The sequence below is a fragment of the Nannospalax galili genome, unplaced genomic scaffold (assembly GCF_000622305.1).
Source record: "Nannospalax galili isolate Female #2095 unplaced genomic scaffold, S.galili_v1.0 scaffold1230, whole genome shotgun sequence".
Taxonomy (NCBI): Eukaryota; Metazoa; Chordata; class Mammalia; order Rodentia; family Spalacidae; genus Nannospalax; species Nannospalax galili.
Window position 1 is genome coordinate 1,387,277 of NW_008329135.1, and position 14,340 is coordinate 1,401,616.

Genomic DNA, 14,340 nt, shown 5'->3' on the forward strand with positions numbered 1-14,340 from the left:
AAAAAAAGGAGCTAGACAAAAAAGTAGGACAAGATGTCTCAGTGTACAATGTGGCTCTAGAAAAGATAGATATAAAACATGATTGATAGATAGATGGATGATAGATAGATGATAGATTAGATAGATAGATAGATAGATAGATAGATAGATAGATAGATAGATAGATAGATAGATAGATAGATAGATAGATAGATAGATAGATAGATAGATAGATAGATAGATAGATAGATAGATAGATAGATAGATAGATAGATAGATAGATAGATAGATAGATAGATAGATAGATAGATAGATAGATAGATAGATAGATAGATAGATAGATAGATAGATAGATAGATAGATAGATAGATAGATAGATAGATAGATAGATAGATAGATAGATAGATAGATAGATAGATAGATAGATGATAGATAGGTGATAGATAGATTTGCTCTATGAAATACAAACAAAATTTATATTTTGTAGTTCATCCATACAAAAATTTGAATTTGACACTCATAATTTGTACAAATACTTTATATATGAATTTTAAACTAAGTATACCTTCATCAATAGGCTCGTATTTTTCAATGATCGCCTTTGAAGTAGAGTGATCCTTCTTCTCCAATATGTATTGTTCTTGAGTTAGAAATTCAGCCAGATTTTTTTCAGAAAGTATTTTCCGGTTTTCAGAATACGTGTTGAAAATCTCAATAATTTCTTCTCTGTGCACAATACACCGATAAATTGCTCTAAATTCCTCAATGGTGATTCGTCCTAGTTTCTGTCTGTCATTGTCCTACTAAAAAAAATGACTAGTGGGCTCACAATATAAAAATCAAAAGATACAAAATAAAGGTTAGCATAGTCATGTAACATATGTAATTTATACTTTAAACTTACACTGGATCCTTACTGAAGATAAAATACATTCAACTGTGTGGAGTGACGCCAAAGTTCAGAACTGATTAGTAGGTTATTACTTCCTACACTCAGGAGCCAGCGTGAAAGAGGCACAAAGATGGGGAAAGATGGGCATTGCAGTTATTTTTTTATTACATATTTCCTTTTTCTATTCCATTCCACTTCCAAAAACCATGAACTAAAATCACACAGGCAGGCAGTGTGCTGCAGCATGCCACCTACCTGGACCATACATATCAGAGATGTTAGAGAGCACAGCAAACTCTGGACGCTGTAGTAGTCAGGGCACACCTTGAAGATGGGAAGTCTTGTCTCGGCAATTATGGTAGGATTTGGCCCAGGGACAGTCAAAATGGGTTCTACCAAGAAAGAGTGGATTCACCTAGCTCCTGTGGGAAATTCATATTTAAACTCTATGAGAGAAAAGCCAGGAACATGGGGTGGGCTTAGGTATTAAAAGTAACTGTGAGTTCCTGAGTCCGAAAACAGTCAGACAAAGTGGGACCTGGGGGCTAGGGACATGGCTCAGTTGGTGGAGTGCTTGCCTACTATACACAAGGCCCTGAGTTCAACCCCTAGTACTTTGCAAATTGGACACAGTGTGGCATGCTTATAATCCTGCACTCAGGAGATGAAGGCAGGAGAATTGGAAATTCAAGGTCATCCTTGGCTACATAGCAAGTTCAAGGCCAGACTGGTCTATATAAGCCCTGTCTCACAATAATTAATTAAAATTTTAAAATAGATTTAAAAGTGGAAACAGTATGATTAATTATGTATTGACAATTGGAAGACATGGAAAACTACAGAAAAAGGCAATTGAAGTGGGACATGGAAAATACACACTGAAAACAGCTACCAGTGGAATTATGAGGGAGAAGTCAGAAGGACTTGGGGTAGGACAGGAGCACAGATATAATGCCAACTAGAGAACAGGAGTTCTCCCACCTGGGGAGGTTTAATTTCAAAACAGGCTTTCCTTTTTCTGTTTTGCTTTTTTTTTCTGTGTATGAGTGTTATGCCCGCATGTGTGTGAATGCACCCGTGACGTGCAGTGCCCGAGGAGGACAGAAGAGGACATTGGATCCTCTGGAACTGGAGTTATGGACAGTTATTAGCCACCATGTGGGTGTCGAGATTTGAACCCAGGTCTTCTGCAAGAACAGCCAGTACTATTAACCACTGAGCCATCTCTCCAGCCCTCAAAACAGGCTTTTCTTAAAAGCAACTTTTGTTCTTTTTATTTTTCTCTCAGTCCTTCCAGTAAATTTCTGAATGTGCATGCATTCGGTGTTATGATGAAATACAATCTCTGTGGAAAGTGTTACTCTTTGAGAACTTAGTATATTCAGCATCAAGAACTCGTTCATAAGAAATCCAACAATGATGTATTTAATCAGTAGTATTTAATTGTCCATTTGAAATGACTTAGAGTAATGATATTTACTGATGGTGGCCAGATGCAAGCATCCATGTTAAATATGTGGTCATAGGACTCTCTTGGATATAGGTAAGGATCTATCACTACTTGCCACTATGATTTTAGCCTCATATTTATAGTTTTCTCTTCCTATAAAGAATTCATCAAGACATTGGAAAAGTAATAGTTTTTTTCCTCAAACTCCCCTCATACAATAATATCTAAACAAATTGAAATTTAAAGAATAAAAATAAGTATATTGAGTCTCTTGTTACACCTTGAATTCACAGAACCTGGATTAGAAGGTCATTGTGTTGAGGTAAAGCACTAACAGAAAACATTATTTTCAAACCCCAAAGTTTGTGGTACTTTAGACATGCAAATTCAACTTTCTGAGTTTTATATTTTTATCTGGAAAATAGGAATACCACCTATGCCATCAGACTGCTGTTGAGAATCAGAAAGACACACCAAATAGCTGTTCTAAATACAAATGACTTCTCCGGCATTCTCTATGCCTGGCTCCCTCAGGTCCAGCCTGGTTGTGTCTCGTCTTTTGAAGTTCTTCCCTATGAAGCATACAACACTATGGAGCCCCTGGGGTATAGCAGGAGACAAATACACTGGATATCAGAGAATTTGATATAAAAGGAGACAAGAAGCCATTTGAGCTTGGAACCAAATGTGAATAGTACTGAGTCAGTTCAAAGAGGAGAACTAAGCATGCATAGGAACAACTTGAGGATGCAGGGTCGAGACAGGGGCAAGTTGGAAAGAAAAATAAAATGCAGGCTGTGGTTATCACATCAGATACTGGGTCTCAAGAGCTCTGTAAACAATCATAGCAACTTACAATTAGATAAGCTCAAAGGAATGTGTTTTGGTGTTTAGTAAACTAACATGGTTCCACTATTTGGCTTGAAATTCTAGAATCCGAGGTTCTTGAAAGTGAATATTATGGGAAGCTCAAGAGATGGCTAGTGGTTAAGAGCACTGACTGCTCTTCCAGAGGACCTAGGTCCCAGCACTCAAATGTATGCTAACAATGATTGGTAACTTCAGTTCCAGGAAACCTAATGCCTTCTTCTGGCCTCCAAGGGCATTGAATACGCGGATACACTCACATACATGTAGGCAAAGCACACATATACATAAAATAAAAATAAAGGAAATATTATGAAGTTAAAACAATTTCATTGTAGCCCCATCCCATGCAACTTTCCATAAAATCTTAGTCAGTAAAAATCAAAATGGCCTTATAACTTAACGAAAGTTTTTATTATACACGATTACCAAAATAACTTTTGATAGGCCTCTTGAATAGCAATATGAAAAAAATATATGTTATCCAATGAGTAACAGAAGTTTTGTTACTTCAAGAAAGAAACAGACGCTGTCATCTCACATATGCTCTGATAACTTGTTTTGTCACGTTTTCCCAATGATGGGAGTATCAGCTGGTGTCACAAAAAGTCAGAGCTACAGAGACCAAATGAAACCTCACAAGTCCATGTCACTGGTCAATACCAAAGAATAATTTTGGGTCACAAATTAATCAAATTACTAGAAGTGAAAGCTACATAAGATAGTTAGGACTGTATCACAGAACAGGGGAAGATGGTTGAAAATGGGAAGGTCTAAGTACAAAGAAAAAAACAATAGAAACAATTGGGAAGACGTAATAATGGACAATATAGACAGGATTTGAAAGAGAAAGTGGTGATCCTGCACAGCAGAAATATGAAAAGCAGCAAGCGTGAAGACATGAGCCTGGGGAAGGAGACAGAGAACAGTTAAAACTTTCAGTACCGCTGTATTTATATGTCCTCTGTGTATAAATTGTCCCAGCCCCATGTGTAGACTAATTCCAGAACCACACAGAGATCAGTGAAAAGAAACACTGTTCCCACCACACAAACTGATGTGTGCACAAATAAATCTACGAAATGCAAAGCTAATCACTTCATCTGTCTCTTAAAATGCTCAGAATACTCCGTTCATCTTCAAGACAAACCCAGCTTATGCTGTCTATGGTGTCAGAAGTCCCTGAAGACGTCAGTGATGGTCTCTGCTCCATCATCCTTCTCTTCCTTGAACCTCACACAGCAGGTGCTTGAATTACAGTATGTACAGTTATAGATACTGAGCTAGCTCCTGCTATGGTACAAGCTGGCCCTTCTGTGTCTTCTTAACTTATTAAAGCCTGCTAATCTGGGTGTCATGTGTAGAAATCATTACTATGTCCCCATGTCTGTCCCCCATCTTGTTTTAGATACATGCTCCTTCTAGAATTGACTCAGTCAGGGCATTTGTCATTTGTGTCTTGTATTCTTGGTATTTAATAGAGTGCCTGACCTAAGGTACTCAGAATATTATCACCTAAAAGTTTCAGATGTACAGATAAATTCTACCAAAATGTTTTATAGTATTTTAATTCTCTCTTTCTCTCTTTTTTTCTCTCTCTCTGTGTCTGTGTGTATGCTTTCTGTGTATGTGTGATGTGTGTGTCTGTGTCTGTGTGTTTGGGAACACACATACCATGGCACAGCGACTGTTAACTGCCCACTTTTGTGTGTACCGGGTACATTCATAAATAATATCTGATGTACTACTTAGAACAATCCTGTAAGGTAAATATATTCACTTTCCCATTCCACAGACTAAAAAGTTTGCTCAGGAGATTTCTTATTCACTCTTCAGCTGACATCTATTAGTGCCTAAAATCTCTGTATTGAACACTGTCACCTAAAGAAGCTTTGTTCCATCAGATTTGTCTCAGTAGGTTTCCTCCAACAGAAAGCACCCCATGAAGAAAGGAAACCTTAGCAATTAGAATTAAATGAAAGAGTTGAATGCTCTGCACTGCGGAGATGGGTCGACACAAGAATGAGAACTGGAATTCGGATCCCAGAACTCAAGGAAACAGCTAGAAAGAATGACAGCCCGCCTGTCACTCCAGCCCTCAATCAGAAGAGAGATGATCCCCAGGCAAGCTGGCTACCTGAACTTGTCAAATCAAACCCTGTCTCAGTAAATATATTGGAGAGCAATCAAGGAACAGCACCTGATGCCAACCTCTGACCTCCACACATACGCATACACATGCAAACATGCGTGTATAACACATACATATACACGTACCAAAAAATGAGTTGAATGTTCGAGCTGATTAATCTTAAGCTATCCACAAAATTCAGTTAACCAATATAGCTTCCCTAAGTTTTCTGTTTAATCAATTTTTTAATTTCAATTTAGCCAGTCACAGCAAAGTATCAGAAGGCTGGGAATTAGACAAGAGTAATTTATCATAATCATCAGCCTCATTTTGTAATTTATGTTTTTATTAAAGTTCTCAAGGTCATGAGGACATTTTAAAGACGTTTTTATATATTCTAAGCAAATTCTGTCCCTAATTTTTAAAAAATTTTATTTATATAGGTATGTGGGTATGTGCCACAGTGCACATGGAGAGGTCAGAGGACTGCGGGAGTCAGTTCTCTCCTTCCACCATGCAGGTTTCAGGAACTGAACTCAGGTCATCAGACTTGGCAGCAAGTGCCTTTATCCACCGAGCCATTTAGCTGCCCCCTCACCCCTAATTGTCCTGATTAACCTTGTTCTCACAATGACTTCAAGAAGATTTTGCTGAAATGGAGAGATGGCTCAATGGTTAAGAGCAATGGCTGTTCTTGCACAGGACCCGACTCAATTTCCATAACCCACATGGTGGCTAACAACCATCCATAAATCTAGTTCTAGGGGATCCGATGACATGGGTGCATATGCATACATGCAGGCAATACACATAAAAAATAATAAAATATAAAAAACTAAATAAAAAGATAAAAAATAAAGATTTTGCCTAACAAAATAAAGCTGCAGGCCTGCCCACATCTAAATAACCAAATTTCCTTCAGTGACTCATTTCCACACTTTTACAACTACTGAACATTCTAGCCAGTGTTTTGAATATGGTATGTGTTATACCCAACTCCACTTCAGAGCATCTCTGAGCCTTAAAGAAATTCAGAGCCACAGGAGAATGATTGACTACTATATGTCAGTTCCCATTTGATGCAGGTTTTTAACCTATTTCTGCTTCTACATCAAACTGTATGTGAAATTTATTACACGAGGAAGCACACAACTTTCTCCCTTCTAAGAGATGCATTGGATAGAAAACGCTAGGTATAAAGTCTTATGCAGAAAACAGACAAAAACTCGTGTTCTTCAAATGTGAATTTAGACATGAGTTGATGAAAAATTGTAATCATTTCCTCCTGTAGACTAGGCTGGCCTCAAACTTACTGAGTAGCTGAGGATGGCCTTGAACTCCTTATCCTCCTACCTCCACCTACCAAGAAATGAGATAGCAGGCATGTGCCACCACACCTGATTTTATATAGTACTGGAGCGCTAACCCAGGGCTTCATGCATGCTAGGCAAGCACTTTACCAACTAAGCTACATTACCAGCTCCTGATAGGTTACTATGGTATACAGTCCTTCAATTCTCAGAGATGGCTCTGAAACTGTCCTTCACTACAGTCTCCCAAGAGCAGATTTTCATTTTCTGAATCTTTTCTCTGGAATAAAGTTGAGGCTTAAATCTCATTGAGAGAAATGGGCTTGGGAAAGTTTCCACAGATCTCAGGTTTCCAGGTGTTTTCTGAGCAGAGGTACTGACCGCCCTTTTACAAAGATATTTACGCAGCAAACATACCTGGGAGCAATAGCCTCTGCTTCCAATGCAGGATCATTTCCTGTCCACTGCAATGATGATAATATCCAGGGCAAAGATTGGACAGGCTAGCTGCCCTTCATAAAAGATCTAAAACTCTTAAGTAAGAGATCTTGTCCTCTCTGTCACAGCCACTCCAGGTGTCACCTGGTCCTCCCACATCACCTTGGCAACCTGGGCTCAGGAAATCAAAATGCTAATACTTAGGCAACTGTCATTTCTGTGAGTAAAAGCTGGCTGTTCCCTCTGACCCACAAGCCTGCCCCTACGAGGATGTCCATTTTTTTCTGTTGAAGAGGCCACCTATGCTCCATGTATGTTCTTAACACTTCAGTAGAAGCTCAGTTGACTGCATAACAATGGTTTGTTTCTGGGCTCCCTGTATTGTTTCACTGGTTTCTAACCATACACTATACCCATACCATATTAGTTTTTTTTAATTATTTTTATTTATTTTTTCATGTGTATGAGTGTTTGCCTGTATGTACATGAACCACATGCATGCAGCACCCACAGAAATCAGAAGAGGGCACCAGATCCCCTGGACCTGGAGTTACAGACAGATGTTAGCTGCCATGTGGGTGCTAAGTACTAAACCCAGGTCCTCCAAGAGTAGCCAGTGCTCTTAACTGCTGAGCCGTCTCTCCAGCCCCTTTTTGGATTTCTGTTGGGATAGTTCATTGCTAGTGTACAGAAATAAGACCAGTTTTTTTTACTTGGTGCTACATTCTTCCACTTATTAAACTTATTAGTTCTGATAGGATTTTTTGCAGTCTTTATTTATTTTTTGCAGAGAAGATTATCTGTGAATGGGGCACATTTTACTCTGCCGTTCCAATTTGAATGTTTTATTTCTTTTTCTTACATATTTTCTCTGGCTAGAATTTCTGTTACTGTGTTGAATAGAATAGTTGGGAATGGGCATCTTTGCCTTGTTCTAGATGAGAGAGGAAATCCTTAAGAGCTTTTCTCCACTGAGTATGCTAGCTCTTGGCTTTTCATTTACAGACTTTGTCATCTTGAGATAATTTCCTTTCATACCTTCTTCTGAGAATTGTGTCTGTGCAAGTGTGTGATACATACACACATGTGGACATAAATGCCAGAGGTCAACACCAGTGTCTTTCTCAATAGCTTTTCCACCTTATTTCTTGAGACAGGGTCTCTCCCTGAACCAGGAGTACACTCACTGACTAGCTGGCCACCAAGCTCCAGGGACTCTCCTGGCTCTGCCTTCCCAGCACTGGCTTATTTACATGGATTTTTACATGAGTGATAAGGATCCAAATTCAAATCCTCATGCTTACATGACAAGTACTTTATTGATGATATAACTATCTTCCCCAGCCCTGAAAGGTTTTATTTTTTAACTTAAAAAAATAAAAAAACAAAAAAAGAGTAATAAGTTGTCAAACGCTCTTCTGCCTTTTTAAAAATGATCACGGGGGGACTGGAGAGATGGCTCAGTGGTTAAGAGCACTGCCTGCTCTTGCAGTGGACCTGGGTTCGGTTCCCAGCACCTACATTGCAGCTAACAACTGCCCATAATTCCAAATCCAGAGGATCTGACTCCCTCTTCTGGGCTCTGCAGGTACTACACAACACTGGTGTACTTATGTAAATGCAGGTGATACACATATACACATAAAATAAAATAATTTTTTAAAGGTATAGACATTTTAAAAATGATTATGTGAATCTTTTATTGTTGATTTGGTATATAATTGGTTTCTATCTACTGAATCATCCCTGCATGTGAGTGGTCCTAGTCTAGAATCTGGTCATAATATAGAATCCTTTTTGAAGGTTGTTAAATTTGGCTTCTTAGTATTTTGTTGAGGAATTTTAAATCTATGTTCATCAAACATAATTGCTTGTAGATTTCTTGTGCTATCTCTGTTTACCTCTGGTACCAGGGTTTCATTATATTTATAAAATGACAAGTATTCCCTCTTCTATTTTTCTATATGCACTAAAGATTGGGATTGGTTTTGATTCTTCTCTAAATCTTCACCCATGAAGCCATTTGGTCCTGGGCTTTTCTCTCTTGAGTATTTTATTTTATTAGTTTTTTTATTACTGACCTAATTGAGGTTTCTGGTTCTATTTATTGTATTTAGGTATTTCTCTATTTCTTACAAATCACCAATTTGTTGCTATGTGATTGTTCTTTTCCCTTCTGATGTTCTTTATTTCTGGAGGATCACTTGTAATGCCTCCTCTTTCATTTATAAATGTATTTATTTGAGCTTTCCCTCCTTTCTTCTGACTTGCTAAGGGTTTGTCTTTTTTTCTGCAGTTTCTTGTGGGGAGACAGAGTCTCCCTGTAGCTCCAGCTGGCCTGGAACTTGTTATGTAGACCAGGCTGGCCTTGATCTCACAGAGCTCTCCCTGCCTGAGTGCTGGGACTAAAGGCATGTACCACTACAGGCTTTTTCTGCTCTTTTTTATACTGTTTCATTCACTAGTGTGCTAATGCAGTTTTTGTTTGGTGGTAGGGGTGTGTTTTGTCTTTCAAGACTAGGTCTCATATAAGCCAGGCCAGCCTCAAACTCATTAGGTAACTGAAATTTAATTTGAATTCTTGATCCTCCTTCCTCAGGCTCCCAAATGCTAGAATTATAAGTATGCCCTACAACACCCAGCCTTTGTGCTAATCTTCATTATTCCCTGCTTCCTTCTAGCTCTTAATCTTACCTTTTTTTCCCGCATAATCAAAAAGAAGAAAGAAAGAAAGAAAGAAAGAAAGAAAGAAAGAAAGAAAGAGAAGGGAGGGAGGGAAGGAAGGAAGGAAGGAAGGAAGGAAGGAAGGAAGGAAGGAAGGAAGGAAAGAAGTCCACTAGCATTCATTTTATTTTACATTTAAAAATTTATGATTTTGATCCTTGTACAACCAATTCTAATTTTGCCTCTCAGCCTAGGTCTGGTATGACCATTTCTGTACACTCAGGAAATCTTCCAAGTCAATGGCCTGGTATCTTTTTTAAATGTTTTGTTTACTATTTTTATTTTATGTGTATGAGTGTATTGCCTGCATGTTTAATGTAAGTGAACCCATGTTGTGCAATGCCTGCAGAGGTCAGAAGAGGGCATCAGATCCTAGAACTGGAGTTACGGATGGTTGTTAGCTGCCATGTAGGTGCTGAGAATCGAACTTGGGTCCTCTGCAAGAGCAGCCAGTACTCTTAACCATTGAGCCATCTCTCCAGTCTCTGCCTGGTATTATTTTAAATTTTAGTAATATCTAATTTTACCTCCTACCTAAACCCTCTCCAATTGGATTATAAATGTATTTGGCACAATTAATTCATTTTGTTCTTCAGTGCAATGTTCCATATGTATTTTCTAAAGAAACACTCAAATACCTATTAATGTTCACTTACATGGGATTAAGTCCTTCACAGGATGGGAAAGGCAGGGGGTGGGTGTCATCTCACCTTAAAAATATGTTTTACATGAGCAAAGTTGCACTGAATATTTAGTTTTTCAAGTAATCTGTAAGTATTTTCAATGTTGATTTTTCCACCTCTAAATTCATCCTGAACCTTTGACAAAAACCATGTATGAAGCACAGGAAGTCAAGGAAATCTCAAAGAAAGTCACCAAGTATTTAAAGTCCCCATTTGCCTTCAATTTTTTTAATGGTTATTCTAACTGTACTTAAGCTGCTATATAATAAATACTATTTAACAAAATGATATTGTTATTATATAATAGTAAAGACATAAATGGGCATAACACAATTAAAATGCAGGAAAAATTTTAAAACTTGAGAAAGTCACCACTTGAGAATTCAGTATACTATTATTACAATGTACTGGCTGAAAACTAAGACTTCCAAGCCTCTGGACTCCAAGATCCTCCGACCTGCCTGACCTCCCTCATCCAGAAAGGTGGGCAAATCAACACTAAACCTTATAGGAGGCAAAAGCATTAACAAGTTCACAGCATATTGTTGGCCACAACTTCTAGTACTGAGCACTCAGTAAATATTAACCATGATTGATATTATTATTCTTATTACTCTTGCTATTTCACTAGTCAAATGTCCCATTACAAGCCTGCCTCCAAAACCATTTCAAATACCATCATAAAACCCAGTTGGTTGTGTACTCGTCTATCGTGCAAAAGAGCCTGGATTCAATCCGCAGCATCTCATAAAGCAAATGAGCTGGTGCACACCTGTAATCTCAGCACCAGAAGGTGAAGGCAGGAAGATCAGAAGTTCAAGGTTATCCTTGGCTACACGGAAAGTGTTAAGCCAGCCTAGGCTATATGAAATTCCATATCCAAACAAAATAAACAAACGAAAACAAATAAAAATCTCCAGTGGTGGTTGAACTTGCACTGAGGGAAATCTTGGGGCACTAATTTTACATAATAATCCTTAATACAAATGACAAAAATGTATGAACTCCAGTGGGGAGGGTGCCAAAGAGGAAGGGGGGAGGGGGTATAAAGATGATTTTTTGTATGAAATACACAAAAATTCAATAAAATTTTTTTAAAAAGAAATGCACAAAACAAAACAACAAAAAAGCTCCAATGACTATATATTTGATATGATAAAGAAAAGTACAGGAATCAAATTTACTTATTATGAACAGATAAACTAAAAAATTTAGGATAGATACTTCAACTTGAAAATTCAAAGATTGAGATAAAATAGTAGGATAAAATAATAATAAAGCCATGGAAGCCATAGGTAAAAAATTGTTAGAGCTAATGAGCTGTTCTTAAACTTATTGGCTATGATTCAATATGGTAAAGTTCATTTTCTTACAATAATAATAATAATAATAATAATAATGGTAACAGGAGTCTAAGGAAACCCAGAAAAGCTCAGAACAACTGTGCAGAAAAGTAGGACGTTCATACTTAGATGGCACACACTTAAATTCAGGACTCTATAGAGTAACAGTCAAATGCAGAAGATGAACCAAGAGGAAGAAAAGCAACGGAACAGAAAGACCTAATGAATGGATATTTGGCTTCTGCGCTGTCATGGATATCTCGTTTCCAAGGTTTCATAGTCTGATACATGTTGCCTTCTTTAGAGGTATCTCCTCTTCAGACAGTGTCATCGGTTCCAAATATACCTAACTCTGCCTCTTTGTGGAAAAGGAATTTTGTAGTGTGCACGGGCTGTTATCTCTGCCACGGACTTTCTAGGGAGAAACCAGAGAACACAGCACTGTTACCTCTTTGAAATTAGCTCACACTTAAGTCTTACCAAAAAAAAAAAAAAACCCATCATGAAAGATGTGGCCCTCTATGAGCCAGTCCTAAAGGTCTGACTTCTTCATTCTGAACATTTCCAACCCCACAGTGTGCTTTTATGTGCAGCATCTGTCTGGCATTTTTCCATAAATTCCCATTATATGTCTATTTTTACGTGTGTGTGTGTGTGTGTGATTGCCATGCCCACATGTGGAAGAGGACAACTTGCAGGAGTCGGTTCTCTCCTACCATATGGGTCCTGGGGACCAAACTCAAGTCATCAGACTTGGCAGCAAGCTCCTTTACCAGCTGAGCCATCTCCCTCATCCCCCGTGTATCTCGCTTTATTTTTCTTCTTTTGTTCCCAACCCCTCAAACCTTTCATCACCATGTCTGTCCAGTGGAGGGAGGCACCTATTCTAATGGTCCAAGTGGAAATCAATGCCCCTAGGACAACTGAAAATATAACACCCTGTCAAACGCTGTCTAGAAACGCTAGGCTATTTCTCTAGATGGATGACAACACCCAGCACACCACAGAGAGACACATACGCTTTTGAAGAATACTGTTCAGGAAGCTAAGTTCTTAAAATCCTCACAATTGGGATAGCTGGTTGGCTGGTACCACAGCTGCCAGGTGACTCCTTTTCTTCTTGTGGTCTGAGCACCCATTGTGACATCATAAGTTCCATGCTTCCTAAGGCAAGCTCCTTTCCAACTTCACCAGGATGGGCAGGGCTTAGCAGCTGACCTGTCCTCATGCTTAGACACACTGACCTCAAGCTTGGAAGATTAACACCTTGAATGGGCAAGGTGTCCCATGGACTGCTCTCTCCTCCTGTGAACAGGCTTCAATTCAGATGTTTTACTTCTGCTGCGATCAATTATGTCACTCAGCATTTTGAGAAGGAAAGAAAAAGAAAAAGTAATTCGAAGACTCTTAATTCAGGCTCCTCCTGGGGAATTTTTGAACGCCTTTGACGATCTCTGTCTACTTATCCGAGATAAGAAACTTATGCACCAACAGGGTGAGTGCGTTGGCCATCAGCACTGCCAAAAATACTATGTACCACTCTGCATCAATGGCAACCCAGTCCTCTTATCTCACCACAATGTGATGGGCGACTTCCGATTCTTTGACCATCAAAGCAAACTTTCTTTCAGATTTGACCTGCTTCAAAATCAGCTGAGAGATATCCAAAGCCACGGTATCATTCAGAATGAGACTGAATACCTGAGATCCGTTGTTCTGTGCGCCTTAAAACTGTACGTGAACGATCACTACCAGATGGGAAATTGCAATGTGCTGAGGAAAACCATCAAAAACAAGGAGTTCTTGATAGCTTGCATCGAAGATCACAACTACGACAACGGGGACTGTTGGAATGGTCTGTGGAAATCTAAGTGGATCTTCCAAGTGAATCCGTTTCTCACTCAAGTAACAGGAAGGATTTTTGTGCAAGCTCACTTCTTCTGGTGCGTCAACCTTCACGTTGAAATCTCCAAAGACCTCAAGGAAAGCTTAGAGGTGGTGAACCAAGCTCAGCTGGCTCTCAGTTTCGCAAGGCTTGTGGAAGAGGAAGAGAACAAATTTCAAGCCGCCGTGATGGAAGAATTACAAGACTTGTCCAACGAAGCCCTGAGAAAAATTTTACGGAGGGATCTTCCAGTGACCCGCACACTGATCGACTGGCAGAGGATACTCTCTGACTTGAATCTGGTGATGCACCCTAAGTTAGGGTACGTCATTTACTCAAGAAGTGTGTTGGGCAACTGGATCATATTAAGGCGGTTGTCTCCTGCCAAGTGGTTCTGTTTCTGGGGAGGGGGTGTTTGCACATAACTGAGCAGCTCCTGGACTAATTGGGCAGTCGCTAGTCCTATGAAAGTTTAAATAAGGAAAAGAATAAGAAGTCGGTCATTCTAGCAGTCAGTATTCAGTGATTTATAGTGGGGAGGTGGCCAGGATTAAGGGTGTGTGTGTGTGTGTGTGTGTGTGTGTGTGTGTGTGAGAATTCCACATCTCTGGAACTGTGTAGTTAGACACATAAGCATC

General features: G+C 39.0%; 2 protein-coding genes across 2 annotated transcripts in view; one reads left to right on the forward strand and one right to left on the reverse strand.

Annotated features, from left to right (window-relative positions):
* Plcz1 (phospholipase C zeta 1) overlaps window positions 1-12,107 on the reverse strand; it is an 87,583-nt gene extending 75,476 nt beyond the window's left edge. The window contains exons 1-3 of the mRNA XM_008832881.1: window positions 12,052-12,107; window positions 10,502-10,625; window positions 545-779 (exon numbers count right to left, since the gene is read on the reverse strand). Coding sequence (XP_008831103.1) covers window positions 545-779; window positions 10,502-10,625; window positions 12,052-12,107 — 415 coding nt within the window. The remainder of the gene's footprint in view (window positions 1-544; window positions 780-10,501; window positions 10,626-12,051) is intronic.
* Window positions 12,108-13,058: 951 nt separating this feature from the next.
* Window positions 13,059-14,127, forward strand: Capza3 (capping actin protein of muscle Z-line subunit alpha 3). The gene has a single exon (XM_008832884.1). It carries the CDS (start codon window positions 13,171-13,173, stop codon window positions 14,125-14,127), a length of 957 nt encoding a protein of 318 aa, XP_008831106.1. The 5' UTR covers window positions 13,059-13,170.
* The last annotated feature ends 213 nt before the right edge of the window (window positions 14,128-14,340 follow it).